Consider the following 22705-nt stretch of genomic DNA (forward strand, 5'->3'; position numbering starts at 1 on the left):
TAGTCAGCATCCTACAGAAACCTCTGGAAGAGCATGGCATTGTGAATGTTACACATATACAGCCTTTATTCTACTGAGTTAAACAACTCAGCTTTATCTCATGATGGAAGAACCTTTGGATGGTAAAATATTTTCCTCAAAAAGCAGTTTATTGAAAAAAATCCGATTTAAATCAAAAAAATCCGATTTAAATCAAAAAAATCCGATTTTTTTGATTTTTTTAAAAAAACATTGATTTTTATCCACCCTGCCGTGTATTGCCCCCTCTAATATCAATGACAGCTTGAAGTCTTTTGTGGTAGTTGTGGATGAGGTTCTTTATTTTCTCAGATGGTAAAGCTGCCCACTATTTTTGGTAAAAAGCCTCCAGTTCCTGTAAATTCCTGGGCTGTCTAGCATGAACTGTGTGCTTGAGATCTCCCCGGAGTTGCTTAGTGATATTGAGGTCAGGAGACTGAAATGCCCACTCCAGAACCTTCATTTTGTTCTGCTGTAGCCAATAACAGTTCGACTTGGCCTTGTGTTTTCAATTGTAGTCATGTTGGAATGTCCAAGTACGTCCCATTGCTCAGCTTCCAGGCTGAATAGTGCAAATTTGCCTCCAGTATTTGCTGATAACATGCTGCATTCATCTTTCCTTCAACATTGACCAAGTTTCCTGTGCCTCTGTAGTTCACACATCCCCAAAACATCAGTGATCCACCTTTGTGCTTTACAGTAGGAATGGTGTTCCTTTCATCATAGGCCTTGTTGACCTCTCTCCAAATGTAACATTTATGGTTGTGGCCAAAAAGTTCAATGTTGGTCTCATCACTTCAAATTACTTTGCTCCAGAAGTTTTGAGGCTTGTCTCTCTGCTGTTTTGCTTATTGTAGATAAGATACTTTGTGGCATTTGCACATAATGCCTTTCTCCTGGCGACAACATTTTTGTTGGTCTACCTGACCGTGGTTTTGTTTTCAGAGCCCCTGATTTTCCATTTGTTAATCACAGTTTGAACGCTGCTGACCGGCATTATCAAGTCCTTGGATATCTTTTTGTATCATTTTATATAGTTCAACTACCTTTTCCCATAGATCCGTTGACAATTATTTTGCTTTCCCCATGACTCACAATCCAGAAATGCCAGTGGCTGGATGAAAGATGCAAGAGTCTGTCTGGATCCCAGAAACTGACTCAGCTTTTATGTACACATACAGATTGCAAGCAGACATGTCACAGGTGAGAATGTTACCTTTAGTAGCCATTCAGACTCATTTGTGTCAACTTCTGTGCACGTTATCAGGCCAAAATCACAAGGGTATGTAAACTTTTGATCAGCGTCATTTGGATGTTTTGGGTTGTCATTATGATTTAAAAAGAAAAAAGTAGTTTGACAATAAATGGCTTCACCCAACCACTAACCATGAGTGGAGAAAAAGTTTTGGTGTTTTCATTCATATTCTCTGAAAAAAGGCTAAGAAAGCAAAAATTCTGCATGTGTATGTAAACTTTTGAGCACAAGCGTATATGTTTTAGAAAGGGGTCCAGTGCAGAGGTGAAGAGGATTGTAATATACGGAATACCAAGAGGTGTAGAAATGACACTAAAGGTGGCAATACACAGGTGAATAAAACTAGATTGCTGGTTACACAAAAGTTGAACAAATGATTGAATAAATTTTACTCTATATTGATAATTACAGTTTTTCAAATTGACTATTCAGTTTCAATGAAACTGGTGCAAATTTTCTTTTTGGGGATGTCATGGATTGTTTTTTTTTTTCAGGAAAAGATTGATTTTGAACTAGGACTATTGGCAGAACATTTTAACCCCTTACTGACATTAGACATAGTGTTACTTTCAATGTCTGGTCCCAGTCTTTGATGCAGGCTCAGGAACTGAACATTCATCATACACGTAAAAAGATACAATAAAAAGGGATAAAAACAAGCCTTCGCACAGTTTAATTGATGAAGAAATTAAAATGTTACATGTCTTGGAAAATGACAACATAAGCAGAGCGTTTTTTCATTCTTTCCAAATGTTTTTCACATCTAAAATGAAGAAAAGTACCAACTGGACTAACCTGTAGAATTGTTTTGCCAGGTCCTTTTGTTTTACCAAATTTTGTTGTTTTTTTTTGCAATTTTACTACATTTGGAATTGTTTTCCTGTTTTCAAATGCATCTAATGGTAAAATGAATGATGTAATTTAAAACTACAACTAGTCCCACAAAAACACGCACAAACAGTCATATGCTTTATCAATGGGAAAATGTAAAGAGTTTTTGAATGAAAGAGACTTAAAAACGAAAGTGTAATAATGAAAAATCGCCTGGAAGCGGTTAAGCCAGGCTGCCTACTTTCTAGACAATTATATTCTGAAATTTCACACAACCAAGGAGGATTTTGCTTGAACACGTCCATTTTAATCTACTTTAGACTAATGTGTGAGCAGAATTAGTATTGATCTTATTCGCAACTATATGTTTAGGTAGTACATTGTCTATACAATAGTTAAACATATAATAGTTAACTTTTTTTCTGTTCATCCTAAACTTCCCATCAAATGTAGGGCAATGATACTTGTCAAGTGGTCACATGTTAGAAGGCAGAAATATATTAATATGAAGCTTGATAAATGTTACCCATCGTCATTACCCATTAGCGATGTATCCAGCTGTACAGACACACTTTCTGATAAAATGTCTTCTTAGTGTTGAAAGACAAATCAGACTTTGAAAATCATAACAACAGGCTCTATCTATATGATCTAGCAAGAAACTGTTACTTTATTCCAGATTATGAAAAACACTTTTGATAGCATGATGAAAGAGGAATTGTCGTACCAGGAGAAGGTGAATGATATGCTTCCCTGCATTACACAGCTTCACAAAGAGATGGAGGATCAAAAGAACAAGTTGGAGAGAGTCATAAAACAGGTTAATGTGCACAATTGTGCAGGAGATACATGGCTTATACACTGTACAGAACACAGTGCGAATTTCTTACAAGGATCGGTTTTGTTTCAAGTGATTTTTCTGTTCACAAAAGTTTCAATGTGTAATCTTTTACCTTGGTAACTTTTCGTCAAATCTTTAGAAAACGCCTTTATCTTCCCAAGTAAAACTTAAACACAAGTCCATATAAAACGATTACCTAATGATGCGTTGACAACCCAGTTTCAAAAGAATGTAATTGCAGCAAATTGCTAATTGAAGGTATTGAATGCACCCCTTTTTATAGTACATTACGTTTTATAGGGAAGCACCCCCTTTGACTCACCTTCACTGTATAGGCAACAAACATACAATGTAGCTTCTCTGCGACATCCATAAAAAGGATGCTGCAGGCAAAATACAGTGTTGTGTCTGGTGCTGGGCCTGTTTCAAAGAACAGGAAAGGACTAAATCATGTACTGCCCCCCCCCCCACTGTGAGGTAGATATATCAGACAACTTAGGGTGCCGTTACACTAAACGACTTACCAACGATCACGACCAGCGATGCGATCGTTGTGTGGTCGCTGGGGAGCTGTCACACAGACAGCTCTCTCCAGCGACCAACGATCAGGGGAACGACTTCGGCATCGTTGATACTGTCTTCAACGATGCCGAAGTCCCCCTGCAGCACCCGGGTAACCAGGGTAAACATCGGGTTACTAAGTGCAGGGCCGCGCATAGTAACCCGATATTTACCCTGGTTACCATTGTAAAAGTAAAAAAAAAACACTACATACTCACCTTCTGATGTCTGTCACGTCCCCCGGCGTCCACAGGGTTACGCGCTGCTGCTCAGAGCTTCCTGCACTGAATGTGTCAGCGCCGGCAGCAGCGGTGACGTCACCGCTGTGCTCTGCTTTACGGCCGGCCGGCGCTGACACATTCAGTGCAGGGAAGCTGCCGGCGGGGGACGTGACAGACATCAGAAGGTGAGTATGTAGTGTTTTTTTTTAACTTTTACAATGGTAACCAGGGTAAATATCGGGTTACTAAGCGCGGCCCTGCACTTAGTAACCCGATATTTACCCTGGTTACAAGTGAACACATCGCTGGATCCGTGTCACACACACCGATCCAGCGATGACAGCGGGTGATCAGCGATGAAATAAAGTTCTGGACTTCTAGCTCCGACCAGCGATATCACAGCGGGATCCAGATCGCTGCTGCGTGTCAAACACAACGAGATCGCTATCCAGGACGCTGCAACGTCACGGATCGTCGTCGTTCTCGCTGCAAAGTCGCTTAGTGTGACGGTACCTTTAGTTTGCCTGGAGTGTTATCTTAACCCCTTCTAACCAGCAATCAATATATAATGACTGAGTAATGTGCACTATGACGCATAATCTTATATTAGTTAAGACTGTAGATATATTGTCACGCTTCTACCAGAAGCAAGACGGCGCACAACAAAACTGAAGGGTAGGGGAGCTCTGCCACTAGTGAAAGATAAAAGGGGGGCATCCCTGACACTGCGCAACCCTAAGCTCCCTAGCGTCTCTAGATGTTGTTTTTCACCTTTTGCAGCAATCACATTCCTATCCCTGTCTTATTCTGAGAAAGACCCTGACTTATGCTTGGCATAGCTGGAATGCTTGTCCTGCTCTAACAGACAAGGCTAAGGCCTCTTTCACACTTCCGTTTTTTACAATCAGTCACAATCTGTCAAAATGTTGAAACGACAGATCCTGTGCAGATTGTAAAAAACTGAAGCACCGGATCCATTTTTTGACAGATTCGTCTAGGCAGTTGTTGCTAGAATTTAAGGCTACGTGCACATGTTGTGTATGCGTCTTCGCCGCGTACTTTCGTTGCGAAAACGCATACACAACACAACCCATGTTAAGAATAATTAATACAAATTTAAAAATCGTGATATTCTCACCTTCCGGCATCCCCCGCAGCCTTCCCTATGCTCCCGGCAGCTCCCGTTCCCAGTGATGCCTTACGAGACAATGACCGGTGATGACGTAGGGGTCTCGCAAGACCGCTACTTCATCGGGTTGTTGTCGCAAGGCATCACTGGGAACGGGAGCTGCCGGGAGCATCAGGAAGGCTGCCGGGGACGCGGGAAGGTGAGAATATCACGATGTTTTATTTTTTTTTAATCATTTTTAACATTATATCTTTTTACTATTGATGCTGCATAGGCAGCATCAACAGTAGAGAGAGAGAGAGAGAGAGAGAATTTCACTGACTGTAAATTCTTCCAGGCATGCTCAGTTTTAAAAGACGGTATCCGTCGCTGGATTCCTGCTTTTGACGGTCAGCGACGGACCCTGCGTCCATAGGCTTCCATTATAGCCAACGACGGACAGCGCAGGATCCGTCGCTGAGCGATTTTCTGAGATGTACACAAAAATGCTTCTATGTGCGTTGTCTCCGCCCGACGGACAGTGATTTTACGATGGATCCAGCTTGGGAGTGGTGGAGGTGGATTGTGGTCACAGGAGGTGTTCAGAGGTGCAACGCTGCGTGGTGACGCTGCAAGACCCATCCCAGGCTGGTAGAAGATCTCAATCTGCACATTTTCCCATTTTGAAACCATGGAAGTTTGGGGATCCAGGCTTTCACAAAATGTCAGCAGAGCTCCCGCACCGCCGAACACTCCCTCCTACCAGCCTGGGACTCGCAGCACCTCATCTCCGGACACCCACTCCTCCCATCCCAGGGCCCGCAGTATCGCCCGGTAAAGCTACATCTGGACTATAAGACGCACCTCCATTTTTCTCCCAAATTTGGGGGGAAAAGGTGGGCCTTATAGTCTGAAAAATACGGCATATATAGGGCTATGTATGTAATTATATACTAGGCAAAGAAACGAGATGAATATATACAGCTAAACCAATAAAAATATTAGGTTTGTAATACGTTTTGTTGAAAGTATATATATATATATATATATATATATATATATATATATATATATATATATATATATATATATATATATATATATATATATATATGCACACAGTCGTGGCTGAAAGTGTTGGCACGCTTGAAATTTTTCCAGAAACTGAAATATTTCTCCCAGAAAATGATTGCAATTACACGTTTTGTTATACACGTCTATTTCCTTTGTCTGCATTGGAACAACACAAAAGAAAACAGAGGAAAAAAAGGCAAATTGGACATCATTTCACAGAAAACCTTAAAAATAGGCTGGCCAGAATTGTAGGCACCCTCAGCTTAACCCCTTTCTGACATTAGACGTACTATCCCGTCGAGGTGGGGTGGGCCCGTATGACCACCGACGGGATAGTACGTCATATGCGATCGGCCGCGCTCACGGGGGGAGCGCGGCCGATCGCGGCCGGGTGTCAGCTGACTATCGCAGCTGACATCCAGCACTATGTGCCAGGAGCGGTCACGGACCGCCCTCAGCACATTAACCCCCGACACACTGCGATCAAACATGATTGCAGTGTTCTGGCGGTATAGGTAAGCATCGCACAGGGAGGGGGCTCCCTGCGTGCTTCCCTGAGACCCCCGGAGCAACGCGATGTGATCGCGTTGCTCCGAGGGTCTCTTAAAGGGAGGGTGCCGTGATTTTAGTTTTTGTATTAATAATTATTGATTATACAATCAATTATTTTTAATACAAAAGTAAATGTACCTCTTTCATACTTTTTTATTTATTCACTTTTACATTCACCACTGGAGGCCGCCATTTTCATTAGTGTGGGTGTAAGTGTCTGGGCACGACACTTGCACACCTCACTTACGGCAGCCATGTACATAGGAGACTGCAGTCGGGCCCCGACCGCATCTCTTTCATTGAGGCCGCTCCTCCTGCCTCTCAGCTGTGACTTGGCCACGCCCACTGAGCTGCCACGTCACAGCTGTGAGAGGAGATCGCGGCCATTTTGTTTATTTCCCTCTGCCATCGCACACACAGCTCAGTGCGTGCGATGGCAGAAGCTGCTGCTGGGAGAAGCTGCTGCCGAGGATCCAGGGTAAGTATCTGCAGCGAGGAGCTGTGATTGCAGCCTGTACTTAGTATTACATTACAGGCTGCAATCACTGCCGACCTGTTCAGAGCACAGCAGGGAGATCGTCCCACTGCTCTTCCCTGAACATGACTCGGCACTTCCTGGTAGAGGAAAGAAGGTAAGTACAGCGTTTTTATTTTCTTATGCATCTACCACTGCTACCAGCCCCTATATAGCACCTAGCACTGCTGCCTGCCTCTGTATACCACTGCCTGCCTGCCTCTGTATACCACTGCCTGCCTCTGTATACCACTGCCTGCCTCTGTATACCACTGCCTGCCTCTGTATACCACTGCCTGCCTGCCTCTGTATACCACTGCCTGCCTCTGTATACCACTGCCTGCCTCTGTATACCACTGCCTGCCTCTGTATACCACTGCCTGCCTGCCTCTGTATACCACTGCCTGCCTGCCTCTGTATACCACTGCCTGCCTGCCTCTGTATACCACTGCCTGCCTGCCTCTGTATACCACTGCCTGCCTGCCTCTGTATACCACTGTCTGCCTGCCTCTGTATACCACTGTCTGCCTGCCTCTGTATACCACTGTCTGCCTGCCTCTGTATACCACTGCCTGCCTCTGTATACCACTGCCTGCCTCTGTATACCACTGCCTGCCTCTGTATACCACTGCCTGCCTGCCTCTGTATACCACTGCCTGCCTCTGTATACCACTGCCTGCCTCTGTATACCACTGCCTGCCTCTGTATACCACTGCCTGCCTGCCTCTGTATACCACTGTCTGCCTGCCTCTGTATACCACTGCCTGCCTCTGTATACCACTGCCTGCCTCTGTATACCACTGCCTGCCTCTGTATACCACTGCCTGCCTCTGTATACCACTGTCTGCCTGCCTCTGTATACCACTGTCTGCCTGCCTCTGTATACCACTGTCTGCCTGCCTCTGTATACCACTGTCTGCCTGCCTCTGTATACCACTGTCTGCCTGCCTCTGTATACCACTGTCTGCCTGCCTCTGTATACCACTGTCTGCCTGCCTCTGTATACCACTGTCTGCCTGCCTCTGTATACCACTGTCTGCCTGCCTCTGTATACCACAGTCTGCCTGCCTCTGTATACCACTGTCTGCCTGCCTCTGTATACCACTGTCTGCCTGCCTCTGTATACCACTGTCTGCCTCTATATACACCTACCACTGCTACCTCTGTCCTGGGTAGCTAATCCTGTCCCGTGTACTGTGTCCTCAGCAGTCAGTATCACATAGGACAGGATTAGATACACGGCTCAGCAGTCGGTATCACACAGGACAGGATTAGATACACGGCTCAGCCGTCGGTATCACACAGGACAGGATTAGATACACGGCTCAGCAGTCAGTATCTAATCCTCTCCTATGCACTCCTCTCCCCCCCGCGTGTCTTTCCTCAATGTGGTTTATTATTTTTGTTGTGGGAGATGAGGGAGTCGAGGATTATGCATTCGGTATGGTTTAAAAAAGATTAATAAAGGACTTTATTCTGGCCGAGTCTTTATTTACAATACAACTATAGGATTAGTAATGAATGGGTGCCTTATAGACGCCTCTCCATTACTAAGCCGTGGGCTTGATGTCACTGGACAATATGGAGGTGACATTAACCCCACAAATATGAACCCCACTTGCTACCGCTACAGGGCAAGTGGAAATTGCCAGGCAAAGCGCCAGAAAAGGCGCATGTAAAAGGCGGCTGAGAGCTGATGTTTTTAGCCTGGGGGGGGGGGGGGGACAGTATCCATGGCCCCTTCCTAGGCTATTAATGTCAGCCCGCAGCTGTCTGCATAATATTTGATGGTTATTAATTATAGGGGGCCCCACGTCTTTTTTTGGGGGGTGTCCCCCATTTTAATAGCCAGTAAAGGCTGCAAGTACAGTTGGGAGCGTGTGAGTGTGAGCACACCCTCCCACCCACAGACCAGTACACTGCTCTCCTGAAATACTGTGCTCCTGTCACCCTGCTCCTTCCACCATACGTCTCTCACCTCCCTAGAGCAGCACAATACCATATGGATCACGTATAATGCCGCTATATATATATATATATATATATATATATATATATATATATCACATAATACTCCCATAAAGACCACACATTATGCCAGGATATTATAATATATATATATAATATCACACATTATGCCGCCAAGTATTGTGTGATCTATGTGACGGTATTATATGAGATCTATATGGCAATATTATGTTTGATCAGTGTTGTGGAATGATGTAAAAACTATATGACGGTGGTATATGAGAACTATATTGTGGGATTATGTGTGATCTATGTGGAAGTACTAGGTGAGAATTATATGGCGGTATTATTTGTGATCTATATGGTGGTATGTGAGAACTGTATGACAGTATTGTGTGATCTATTTGATAGTATTGTGCGTGATGTATATGACGGTATTATGTGTGATCTATATGGTGGCATTATGTGAGAACACTATGGCGGTATTATGTGAGAACTCTATGGCAGTATTATCTTCAGAAAGCGGACCCATTCTATGGTGTTCTGGCTGAGCACCTGCACGCGGGTCTGGGGTAATAGAGGGGGCAGCATGACCTCCAGTTAGGTGCAGTCAGGGCTGGTGATGCAGCTGAAGAGAGGGGTCTCATTTTTATCGTTACTATATGGCTTACATTTCCTTCCCAGCATCACCCCGGACTGCGCCTGTCGTCTCGCTTTCACACATCGCCAGGACAGGATGGAGAAGACAGGATCTGAGGAGGGGAATGGGGTCTGCATGCAAAGTCTGGATCAGAACAGGCCATCGATCTGCAGAAATGTTTCCTGGATTTCTGTGGAGCAGACGGTCCATCCATGTGTATAAAAGACAGCGCTCTATGTGCATACAATCCCTGGCTGCTCTGCGCACTGAACATGGTGCCCCTCCATAGACCAACACACTGCTCTCCTGAAATACTCTGTGCTGCTGTCACCCTGCTCCCTCCACCACATATCTCCCAGAATCCTTGCTGCCTGCCATCCTCGGTGACTGTCTACTTGTCAGTATAAGGCTGCCGTCACACATTCATTATTTGGTCAGTATTTTACCTCAGTATTTGTAAGCCAAAACCAGGAGTGGGTGATAAATGCAGAAGTGGTGCATATGCTTCTATTATACTTCTCCTCTAATTGTTCCACTCCTGGTTTTGGCTTACAAATACTGAGGTAAAATACTGACCAAATACTGCTAGTGTGACGGCAGCCTTACTCTGCAGTCACCAACAAAATGGCTGCTCACTGGGTTCCTGAATATCATCCTCTTATCCCTTAGCAAACACCCAGAAGGGAAGGAGAGGAGACATCACACACGTCAGCAGACTCCGCCCATAATTACTGCAGTGCTGTAATGTGAGCTAGTTGTACACTAGGTTTTTCTGAAATTTCAGCAGCTGCTCCCCCTAGTGTTTAAAAGTGGAAATTCCAAAACTTTTCAAATTATTTTTCATATTTTACTAAATTATAAACAAATGAAAATATTTTTTAAGAAAATTTAAACATTAATTCTTTACATTTTTACAATTGCTGTAAAAATTTTTTTTTTTATGGCACCTTCCCTTTAACTCCTCTTCCCAGCAGCAGGCCTGGATCCAAAATGGCCGCTGCATCCGGGTCCTGCAGGGAGGTGGCTTTACAGCGCCTGCTCAGAGCAGGCGCCGGGAAGCCTGGAGCTGTGCACATCAGATCGCCGATCTGACACAGTGCACAGCAAAGTGTCAGATCAGCGATCTTACACTATAACATGATGCCCCCCCGGGGCAATGTTATAGTGTAAAAAAAAAAAACCATTCACATGTGTAAGAAAAAAAAAAAAAAAAAAAAAAATATATATATATATATATATATATATATATATATATATATATATATGTGTATATATATATATATATATATATATTGTTCCTATAAATACATTTCTTTAAATAAAAAAACCCAATAAAAGTATACATATATGTAGTATCACCGCGTCCGTAACGACCCGACTTATAAAACTGTCCCACTAGTTAACCCCTTCAGTGAACACCGTAAAAAAAACAAAAACGAGGCAAAAAACGCTTTATTATCATACCGCCAAACAAAAAGTGGAATAACACGTGATCAAAAAGACGGATATAAATAACCATGATACCGCTGAAAATGTCATCTTGTCCCACAAAAAACGAGCCGCCATACAGCATCATCAAAGAAAAAGTAAAAAAGTTATAGTCCTCAGAATAAAGCGATGCAAAAATAATTATTTTTTATATAAAATAGTTTTTATCATATACAAGCGCCAAAACATAAAAAATGATATAAATGAGGTATCGCTGAAATCGTACTGACCCGAAGAATAAAACTGCTTTATCCATTTTACCAAACGCGGAACGGTATAAACGCCTCCCCCAAAAGAAATTCATGAATAGCTGGTTTTTGGTAATTCTGCCTCACAAAAATCAGAATAAAAAGCGATCAAAAAATGTCACGTGCCCGAAAATGTTACCAATAAAAACGTCAACTCGTCCAGCAAAAACACAAGACCTCACATGACTCTGTGGACCAAAATATGGAAAAATTATAGCTCTCAAAATGTGGTAACGCAAAAAATATTTTTTGCAATAAAAAGCGTCTTTCAGTGTGTGACGGCTGCCAATGATAAAACCTGCAAAAAAAACCACTGTAAAAGTAAATCAAACCCCCCCTTCATCACCCCCTTAGTTAGGGAAAAATAAAAAAAATGTATTTATTTCCATTTTCCCATTAGGGTTAGGGCTAGGGTTAGGGTTAGGGCTAGGGTTAGGGCTAGGGTTAGGGTTGGGGCTAGGGTTAAGGCTAGGGTTAAGGCTACAGTAAGGGTTGGGGCTAAAGTTATGGTTAGGGTTTGGATTACATTTACGGTTGGGAATAGGGTTGGGATTAGGGTTAGGGGTGTGTCAGGGTTAGGGGTGTGGTTAGGGTTACCATTGGGATTAGGGTTAGGGATGTGTTTGGATTGGGGTTTCAGTTATAATTGGGGGGTTTCCACTGTTTAGGCACATCAGGGCTCTCCAAACGCGACATGGCGTCCAATCTCAATTCCAGCCAATTCTGCGTTGAAAAAGTAAAACAGTGCTCCTTCCCTCCCATGCGCCCAAACAGGGGTTTACCCCAACATATGGGGTATCAGCGTACTCGGGACACATTGGACAACAACTTTGGGGTCCAATTTCTCCTGTTACCCTTGGGAAAATACAAAACTGGGGGCTAAAAAATAATTTTGTGTGAAAAAAAAGATTTTTTATTTTCACGGCTCTGCGTTGTAAACTGTAGTGAAACACTTGGGGGTTCAAAGTTCTCACAACACATCTAGATAAGTTCCTTGGGGGGTCTAGTTTCCAATATGGGGTCACTTGTGGGGGGTTTCTACTGTTTAGGTACATTAGGGGCTCTGCAAACGCAATGTGACGCCTGCAGACCAATCTATCTAAGTCTGCATTCCAAATGACGCTCCTTCCCTTCCGAGCTCTGCCATTCGCTCAAACGGTTCCCCCCCACATATGGGGTATCAGCGTACTCAGGACAAATTGGACAACAACTTTTGGTGTCCAATTTCAACTGTTGCCCTTGGAAAAATACAAAACTGGGGGCTAAAAAATAATTTTTGTGGGAAAAAAAAAGAATTTTTATTTTCACGGCTCTGCGTTATAAACTGTAGTGAAACACTTGGGGGTTCAAAGCTCTCGCAACACATCTAGATGAGTTCCTTAGGGGATCTACTTTCCAAAATGGTTTCACTTGTGGGGGGTTTCAATGTTTAGGCACATCAGTGGCTCTCCGAATGCAACATGGCGTCCCATCTCAATTCCTGTCAATTTTGCATTGAAAAGTCAAACGGCGCTCCTTCCCTTCCGAGCTCTCCCATGCGCCCAAACAGTGGTTTACCCCCACATATGGGATATCAGCGTACTCAGGACAAATTGTACAACAACTTTTGGGGTCCATTTTCTTCTCTTACCCTTGGGAAAATAAAAAATTGGGGGCGAAAAGATCATTTTTGTGAAAAAATATGATTTTTTATTTTTACGGCTCTGCATTATAAACTTCTGTGAATCACTTAAAGGGTCAAACTGCTCACCACACATCTAGATAAGTTCCTTAGGGGGTCTACTTTCCAAAATGGTGTCACTTGTGGGGGGTTTTCAATGTTTAGGCACATCAGTGGCTCTCCAAACGCAACATGGCGTCCCATTCTCAATTCCTGTCAATTTTGCATTGAAAAGTCAAATGGCGCTCCTTCCCTTCTGAGCTCTCCCATGCGCCCAAACAGTGGTTTACCCCCACATATGGGGTATCAGCGTACTCAGGAGAAATTGGACAACTTTTGGGGTCCAATTTCTTCTCTTACCCTTGGGAACATCAGTGGCTCTCCAAACGCAACATGGCGTCCCATCTCAATTCCAGTAAATTTTGCATTGAAAAGTAAAATGGCGCTCCTTCGCTTCCGAGCTCTGCCATGCGCCAGTGGTTTACCCCCACATATGGGGTATTGGCGTATTTAGGACAAATTGTACAACAACTTTTGGGGTCCATGTTCTCCTGTTACCCTTGGTAAAATAAAACAAATTGGAGCTGAAGTAAATTTTTTGTGAAAAAAAGTTAAATGTTCATTTTTATTTAAACATTCCAAAAATTCCTGTGAAACACCTGAAGGGTTAATAAACTTCTTGAATGTGGTTTTGAGCACCTTGAGGGGTGCAGTTTTTAGAATGGTGTCACTTTCGGGTATTTTCAGCCATATAGAACCCTCAAACTGACTTCAAATGAGATGTGGTCCCTAAAAAAAAATGGTGTTGTAAAAATGAGAAATTGCTGGTCAACTTTTAACCCTTATAACTCCCTAACAAAAAAAAATTTGTTCCAAACTTGTGCTGATGTAAAGTAGACATGTGGGAAATGTTACTTATTAAGTATTTTGTGTGACATATCTCTGTAATTTAATTGCATAAAAATTCAAAGTTGGAAAATTGCGAAATTTTCAAATTTTTTTCCAAATTTCCATTTTTTTCACAAATAAACGCAGGTAATATCAAAGAAATTTTACCACTATCATGAAGTACAATGTCTCGAGAAAACAATGTCAGAATCACCGGGATCCGTTGAAGCGTTCCAGAGTTATAACCTCATAAGGGGACAGTGGTCAGAATTGTAAAAATTGGACTGGTCATTAACGTGCAAACCACCCTTGGGGGTAAAGGGGTTAATATTTGGTTGCACTCCCTTTGGAATAAATAACTTATCAATTGCTTTCTATAACCATCAACAAGCTTCTTACACTTCTTATTTTGGACCACTCTTCTTTTGCAAACTGCTCCAGGTCTCTCATATTTGAAGGTTGCCTTCTCCCAACATCAATTTAAAGATCTCTCCACAGGGATTTAGATCTGGACCCGTGGCTGGCCACGTCAGAACGCTCTAGCACCTTGTTTCCATCTATTTCTGGGTGCTTCTTGAAGTATGTTTGAGGCAATTGTCCTGTTGGAACACTCGTTACCTAGGACACAAACCCAGCTTTCTGACACTGGGCACTGAATTGCAACCTAAAATCCTTTGGCAATTTTCAGATTTCATGCTGCCTTGCACACAGTCAAGGCAGCCAGTGACAGAGGCAGCAAAACAACTCCAAAACATCTTTGAACCTCCTCCATATTTGACTGTCGGTACGGTGTTCTTTTCTTTGTGGGTGTCATTACATTTTCTGTAAACAAAAATTACTTTAAACATGATAGAACAAATCGTTAAATGAGACAAGCAGAAAAAGAAAAAACAACTATCAAATGTATCCAATAATAGTTAAAATGCAAAAATTTATTGAGGAATCAGAAGAGGGCTATATACACACAAGAAGAAACAATGGCATACATACAAAAAAATCATTAGCATCTAAATATATGTCAGACAACACAATAATAAATTTACATGAACCCGACTATGGCTGTGCCGAAACGCACGTCAGGGTGGACGCAAGTCCATTCAGGAGCCTTGATGTATATAATCAGTACAAGACCCAGGTTAATTATTGCTTTACCCAATGCTTTATACACTTACAAGTGCAGTTACACTGCTAAACCTGGGCAGAGATATACATCTCTCTTACATACAGACTTGGGCTGTGCCATGGTGCATGAACTCATGCATATTTAATATTGGGTTGTCTGACATATTTATATGCTAAAGATTTTTTTTTTGGTATGTGCATCCTTGTTTCTACACATGTGTATATACCTCCATTCTCCTACTTCTGGTTTCTCAATAAAAAAATATTTTGACTATTTTTGGGGTCATTTGCTCATCGTTTTTTCTTCTTTTTGTTCTTATTTTTGGTAAACAGTAGAATGATGTGCTTTACCAAAAAGCTCTATCTCGGTCTCATCTGTCCACAAGAAGCTTTCCCAGAATGATTGTGGCTTAATCACGTGCATTTTGGCAAACTTAAGTCTAGCTTTTTTAGATCTCTGTGTGAGCAGTGGGGTCTCCTGCCATAGCGTTTCATTTCACTTAAATGTCAACAGATAGTTCTCTTCTCCTCTTTCTTTTCTCCATGCTTAGTGTGGCACAAACAGACACAAAATGCAAAGATTGAATCAACTTCTCCCCTTTTTATCTGGTTTCAGGTGTGATCTTCATATTGCCCACACCTGTTACTTGTCACAGGTGAGTTGGAACGAACATCACATGCTTGAAACAAAGTTGTTTACCCACATTTTTGGAAAGTTGACAACAATTTTGCCCAGACCATTTTTGGTGTTTTGTGTAAAATGATGTCCAGTTTGCCTTTTTATCGTTTTTTTTTTTTTTTTTTACATTTTTCCAATACACACAAAGGAAATAAACATGTGTATAACAAAACATGTCTAATTGCAATAATTTTCAGATATTTCTGGGAGAAATACTTAATATTCTGGAACAATTTCAAAAGTGTCAACACTTTTGGCCATGTGTGTATGTGTGCGTGTATGATATTGTCAAAATAATTTATGATTTCTTTCAGATCCCCTCTCTTGTTAATGTCCTGTCTTGTGTCTGTTTGGTTGGTCCCCCACTTTTGAGTATACCGATTCATGTATACAATGGTTGAACAATCTGCTGGTATATCATTTGTTATAAAGCCACCTAATATAATGTCGGCAACATCCTACTGGTTCATTGATTTGACAGTTTATTGTTTGACACTGTTTTCTATAAGAGAATGTCTTTATTCATGTTATATGTTAATCACTTTGGAAATGTTTATTTTCAATAAAAATTGACAATTATAAAAAAAATATATATTTTATGATTTCCATTAGTGTTCAAAGCTGGTAAAAGAAATCCGTTCTGCAAAGAAAAGCAAAGGAGAAACCCAAGATGAATGTGACATTAATATACGTGAGCTGCGAGACTTCAACAAATCCATCAACAAGATGTTGGCCCGAGCAATGGATGAACACCCTGAACTTACTGAACCATTACAGATGTACTTTCAACAGGTCAGTAGATTGTTGTAAAATTACTATGCATTATCATGTTTATCAAATAGAAATGTTACCCAATTAAAGGAAACTATGACCTTGGAAAACATAATTTACATGCTGTTAATCTGCAAGTAAATAGCATTGCAATGCTGCCTGACAACCGCACTGAAAGTTGTTGACAGCTTGCTCTGCTCAGATGTGCTGCAGAACCAGGTAACAAAGTGTCCGGGTGTGCTTACAGCCACCGCTCACAGTATAGTTGAGCGGTGAATAATCTGTGCATGCCCTCATGACTGAAAGCCGGCATCTCTCAGGAGTAAATAAATTCATTTTTTCCTAGTAGACAGTTTGAATAAGGCAGCGTTATAGTGCTATTTACCTGCAGATTAACCCTATAATCTCGATACCAACAGCTCTTCCTCCTCCAGGCTGCTCTGTTGATCGGACGTGAATGCTGACATCATGCCGATTGACAGCCGGCCCCAGAAGTTAGACAGCAGAAAGCCGGTTTTCATTCAGAAAGATGATGGCAGTCGCATCCCGTAAACAGAGCAGAGTGGAAGAGAAGCTGCTGCTCTGTTAACAAGACATCAGTGGTAGCTGCAGAGTCATGGCCAGGAGCAGTCTGTGCCGACAGAGATCTGCACTGGCAGTAACAGGCAGATAGCTAGCGACGTATAGAGCAGTGATCCCAACCTTTCTTACCTTCAGAGCCACATTCAGTTCTGAGAGATGACCATATCCAACGCTCTTACAACCCCCCCCCCCACCACCACCACCGTATTGAGACCCAGAGCGCTAATTACCAGTATAATGACAGCCAAATATTCCACATAAAATACATCTTGTGCCACCTTCTCTTACAGGCAGTATACTTACATCCGGGGGTAGAGCACTATTCATAATCTTCGCACATTCACCACAATACTGCACCTAGCTTCAAAACCCCTCAAATAGTATCGTCCTATCTACAGCTTACCATATTTGTTCTTCTCTATGTGAAGCCCATTACACTGTATGGAGGACTGTGCGGGGCAATTATATTGTATGAAGCACTATATCAGGACATTATACTCTACGGAGCACTATGTTGGGTCATTATACTGTATGGGGGACTATATGTGGCCATTCTAATGTATAAAGGACTTTTTGTGCCCATTATACTGTATGGAGAGCTTTGCTAGGATTACAGTTGGAGAATCATACTGTGATGGGGTCACCATTCTTTGTTGGGGAAATTGAGGGAGAGGGGTACAGTAGGGTCATCATACTGTGTTTGGGAAAACTTTTGTTTGCATTACACATTATCTGTTTTATTCAAGGTTTCTTTTATCCTTTGTTATTACATATTTATATTAGGCCATTGGGCCATATGCTTTTTACTGCTCTTACATAACATATCATATTATTCTACTATATATCCAAAAGTTACTATAATTTTTTTTGATGAAAAACTTCATCAATTGTAGACTTTCTTTTAACAAATATCAAGGTTGGCCCGCGACTTTGTACAAGCTTTTATATTTGGGCCTATGTGTATTCGAGTTTGACATCCCTGTCTTAAAGGGTTATTCTCATCATGTTAAAGTAGCAAAAATAGTAGAGGAACTATGATGGTCTTTGGAGGGAGAGATATATATATATATACTAGATTGTGGCCCGATTCTAACGCATCGGGTATTCTAGAATATTAAGTACAAAGAAAGAAAAAAAGCCAGCTCACCGATATATGCAAGAAGCACGGAACTTCGTCCTGACTCGACGTGATGCAAATCCAAGTAAAAGAGAATAATGTTCCAGCTTCTTTGATAAAATGTAAAACTTTAATCCATCATATAAAATAGTAGAGGACACACTCCTGGGACAATGCCATATCAAAAGTGAAGAAAGCTACGCGTTTCGACCATACGGTCTTTGTCACAGCTGTGACAAAGACCGTATGGTCGAAACGCCGTAGCTTTCTTCACTTGTGATATGGCATTGTCCCAGGAGTGTGTCCTCTACTATTTTATATGATGGATTAAAGTTTTACATTTTAACAAGGAAGCTGGAACATTATTCTAGAATATGCATGTCCCCGTAGTACATGGACAATGATGATTCCAGAATTCGCGGCAGACTGTGCCCGTCGCTGATTGGTCGAGGCAACCTTTTTGACATCATCTACGTCGATACTGTGCCCTTCGCTGATTGGTCGAGGCCGCTAGGCCTCGACCAATCAGAGACGCGGGATTTCCATTATGATATCATCGTCGCCATGCTGTGCCCGTTGCTGATTGGTCGAGGCCGCCAGGCCTCGACCAATCAGCAAATGAATAAACGGGACAGACAGACAGATGGAAAATCCCTTAGACAATTATATATATATATATATATATATATATACATACATACATACATACATACATACACACATATACACACACATACACACATATACACACATACATACATACATACACTGGTCAAAAAAATAAAGGGAACACTAAAATCCCACATCCTAGATATCACTAGATGAAATATTCCAGTTGTAAATCTTATCTTTATTCATTACATAGTGGAATGCGTTGAGTATAAAACCTAAAAATTATCAATGTAAATCACAACTAATATCCCGCGGAGGTCTGGAGTTGGAATGATGCTCAAAATCAAAGTGGAGAATGAAGTTACAAACTGATCCAACTTCAGTGGAAATGCCTCAAGACAAGGAAATGATGCTCAGTTGTGTGTGTGGCCTCCACGTGCCTGTATCACCTCCCTACAATGCCTGGGCATGCTCCTGATGAGGCGGCAGATGGTCTCCGGAGGGATCTCCTCTCAGACCTGGACTAAAGCATCCGCCAACACCTGGACAGTCTTGTGCAACGTGACGTTGGTGGAGTGTGAGAGACATGATGTCCCAGATGTGTTCAATCGGATTCAAGTCTGGGGAACAGGCTGGTCAGTCCATAGCTTCAATGCTTTCATCTTGCAGAAACTGCTGACACACTCCAGCCACATGAGGTCTGGCATTGTCCTGCATTAGGAGGAACTCAGGGCCAACCACACCAGCATATGGTCTCACAAGGGGTCTGAAAATCTCATCTCGGTACCTAATGGCAGTCAGGCTACCTCTGGCGAGCACATGCCACCCCACACCATTACTGACCCACTGCCAAACTGGTCATGCTAAAGGATGTTGCAGGCAGATCACTCTCCACAACGTCTCCAGACTCTGTCACGTCTGTCTCATGTGCTGAGTGTGAACCTGCTTTCATCTGTGAAGAGCACCAATCCTGGTGTTCTGTGGCAAATGCCAAGCGTCCTGCATGGTGTTGGGCTGTGAGCACAACCCCCACCTGTGGATGTCGGGCACTTAGACCATCCTCATGGAGACAGTTTGTAACCGTTTGTGCAGACACATGCACATTTGTGGCCTTCTGGAGGTCATTTTGCAGGGTTCTGGCAGTGTTCCTCGCACAAAGGCTGAGGTAGCGGTCCTGCTGCTGGGTTGTTGCCCTCCTACGGCCTCCTCCATGTCTCCTGGTCGCACCTCCAGCCTCTGGACACTACGCTGACTGACACGGCAAACCTTCTTGCCACAGCTCACATTGATGTACCATCCTGGATGAGCTGCACTACCTGAGCCACTTGTGTGGGTTGTAGAGTCCGTCTCATGCTACCACGAGTGTGAAAGCACAACCAACATTCAAAAGTGATCAAAACATCAGCCAGAAAGCATTGGTACAGAGATGTGGTCTGTGGTCCCCACCTGCAGAACCACTTCTTTATTGAGTGTGTCATGATAATTGCCAATAATTTCCATCTGTTGTCAAACAGTGTTGCTTCCTAAGTGGACAGTTTGCTTTCACAGAAGATTGATTTACCTGGAGTTATATTCTGTTGTTTAAGTGCTCCCTTTATTTTTTTAGCAATATTATATATATATATATATATATATATATATATTTTTTTTTTATTAGTTTCCAAATTGGGGAGAACCCCAAATAAACCCTCACTAGAAGACCGTAAAATTTAACTTTTATTTCTATTAATTGAATTAAAGTATATACAAAGGGTATAAAACATTTTGTCCCTAATCTGTCTCAGAAGACTGCAGTTATTGTATGCAGTATTCCTGTTAATTTATATTTATAAAGTGTATAGCACCAGGTATGCGAATACATATTGGCAGAATAGGGCAAAAAAGTTTAGTACCAGCGTCCCCCCCAACATGTTTCACTGTACTAGTTGCGTCATCTGGGGATGGGACATAGGCTTGATCTCCATTTAAGTGTCACTGTCATAGATTGACAGTGTCACATAAATGATTAACTGCACTGATTGGAGCTCAGCTTCGGTTGTTGCTGTTAAGAGATAGTAGATGTAGCATAGCCAACATCCATCATGTGTAGAGCAAGTCAGCTACTGTGCCCATCCTCATAGTGTGACCCCAGCACTGAAGTACTTGTGAGTTTGCACTAGGTGTTCAGGAAGAAAATGTAGCCTTTTCAGGTGCCTTAACACTTCAGATTGCTGTCTATGTTTATTCAAGCACAATTGTATTTTGATTGGGGAAAATGGCAACAGCTGCTGCTGCACACCTGACAGCTCCTTATCTTCCTTGAAAAGAAAGGATCAGGCACGTTGAAATTCAACAATCTGGTTATTCTTTCCCCAGCATCTTTCATGCATGAAAAGTCAGACACTGTCATATTTGGTTAGCTGGTTCAGCCAACACAAATGTGTATGGCCATTTTAAGTTATTCACACCAGTTTTAAGCTAAATTCACACGTTCAGTATTTGGTCAGTATTTTACATCAGTATTCGGAAGTAAAAACCAGGAGTGGCACAAACAGAGAAAAAGTATAATAGAAACACATCACCACTTCTGCATTTATCACCCACTCCTTGTTTTGGCTTACAAATACTGATGTGAAATACTGACCAAATACTGAACGTGCGAATGTGTCCTAAAAGCAATCAAACATGTGATCAACATATTTCATTATTTATGGGTTGCCTTCTATTAATTAAGCGGATTATTTATAGGGATTGTCAAGGATGTAAGCATTGATTAAATTAAATCTGGCCAATTTTTTTTAGAGAAATACTGTGTACAGTATAAGCATTTTAACCTAGGAAGCAATATAGTCAGACTAGATATAGGACTTTGAATTTACAGCTCTTTAAAGTTAATTTACATTTACAATGCTTTGTTTTAGTTTGGATTACAAATACCATCCGGGTCTTCAACACCAGGAAGTTCAAGATCAGGTTCTGGACAAAGTTCAATATCCTCTATCCGGTAAGTAAACAGTTAATCGGTGGTTATTTTATAGTCTACGGTATTTCTTTCTAGTACTGGGTAGGACAGCACTATAGCCTCAAATCAACTTAAAGGAGTTGTCCACTACAAGTCTATGGCACTCCCATACAAGAATGTCAAGTTAGTGCTGGCATCAGAGGTAAATATGTAGTCTTTTTATTTTATACTAGATGGTGGCCCGATTCTAACGTATTGGGTATTCTAGAATATGTAGGTAGTATATAGCACAGGCTACGTACTATATTGCACAGTGACGTAGTATATAACACAACCGACGTAGTATACAACATAGCTACGCAGTATATAACAGAGCTACGTAGTATGTAACACAGCGTACGTAGTATATAGCAGAGCTACGTAGTATATAACACAGCCACGTAGTATATAACATCGCCACGTAGTGTATTGCACAGGTATGTAGTATATTGGTCAGCCACGTAGTATATAACACAGCGACATAGTATATAGCAGAGCCACGTAGTATATTGTAGAGGCACGTAGTATATTGCATAGCTACATAGTATATTGCACAGCCACGTAGCATATAACAGAGCCACGTAGTATATAGCACAGCCACGTAGTATATAGCACAGCCACGTAGTATATAACAGAGCCACGTAGTATATTGCAGTCGACGTAGTATATAACAGAACCGACACAGCCATGGTATATTGCACAGCTACGTAGTATATAACATCGCCACGTAGTGTATTGCACAGGTATGTAGTATATTGGTCAGCCACGTAGTATATAGCAGAGCCATGTAGTATATAACATAGCTACGTAGTATATTGTAGAGCCACGTAGTATATTGCACATGCACGTAGTATATTGCACAGCCACGTAGTATATAACACAGTCACGTAGTGTATTGCACAGCTACGTAGTGTATTGCACAGCTATGTAGTATATTGGTCAGTGACGTAGTATATAGCAGAGCCACGTAGTATA

The 22705-nt window shown here is 41.9% G+C and overlaps 1 protein-coding gene across 1 annotated transcript in view; it reads left to right on the plus strand.

Annotated features, from left to right (window-relative positions):
• The window catches only part of CCDC39 (coiled-coil domain 39 molecular ruler complex subunit), a 149678-nt gene that overhangs the window by 103910 nt on the left and 23063 nt on the right, over positions 1–22705 (plus strand). The window contains exons 17-19 of the mRNA XM_077290449.1: positions 2784–2924; positions 16281–16460; positions 21651–21733. Coding sequence (XP_077146564.1) covers positions 2784–2924; positions 16281–16460; positions 21651–21733 — 404 coding nt within the window. The remainder of the gene's footprint in view (positions 1–2783; positions 2925–16280; positions 16461–21650; positions 21734–22705) is intronic.

The sequence above is a fragment of the Ranitomeya variabilis genome, chromosome 2 (assembly GCF_051348905.1).
Source record: "Ranitomeya variabilis isolate aRanVar5 chromosome 2, aRanVar5.hap1, whole genome shotgun sequence".
Taxonomy (NCBI): Eukaryota; Metazoa; Chordata; class Amphibia; order Anura; family Dendrobatidae; genus Ranitomeya; species Ranitomeya variabilis.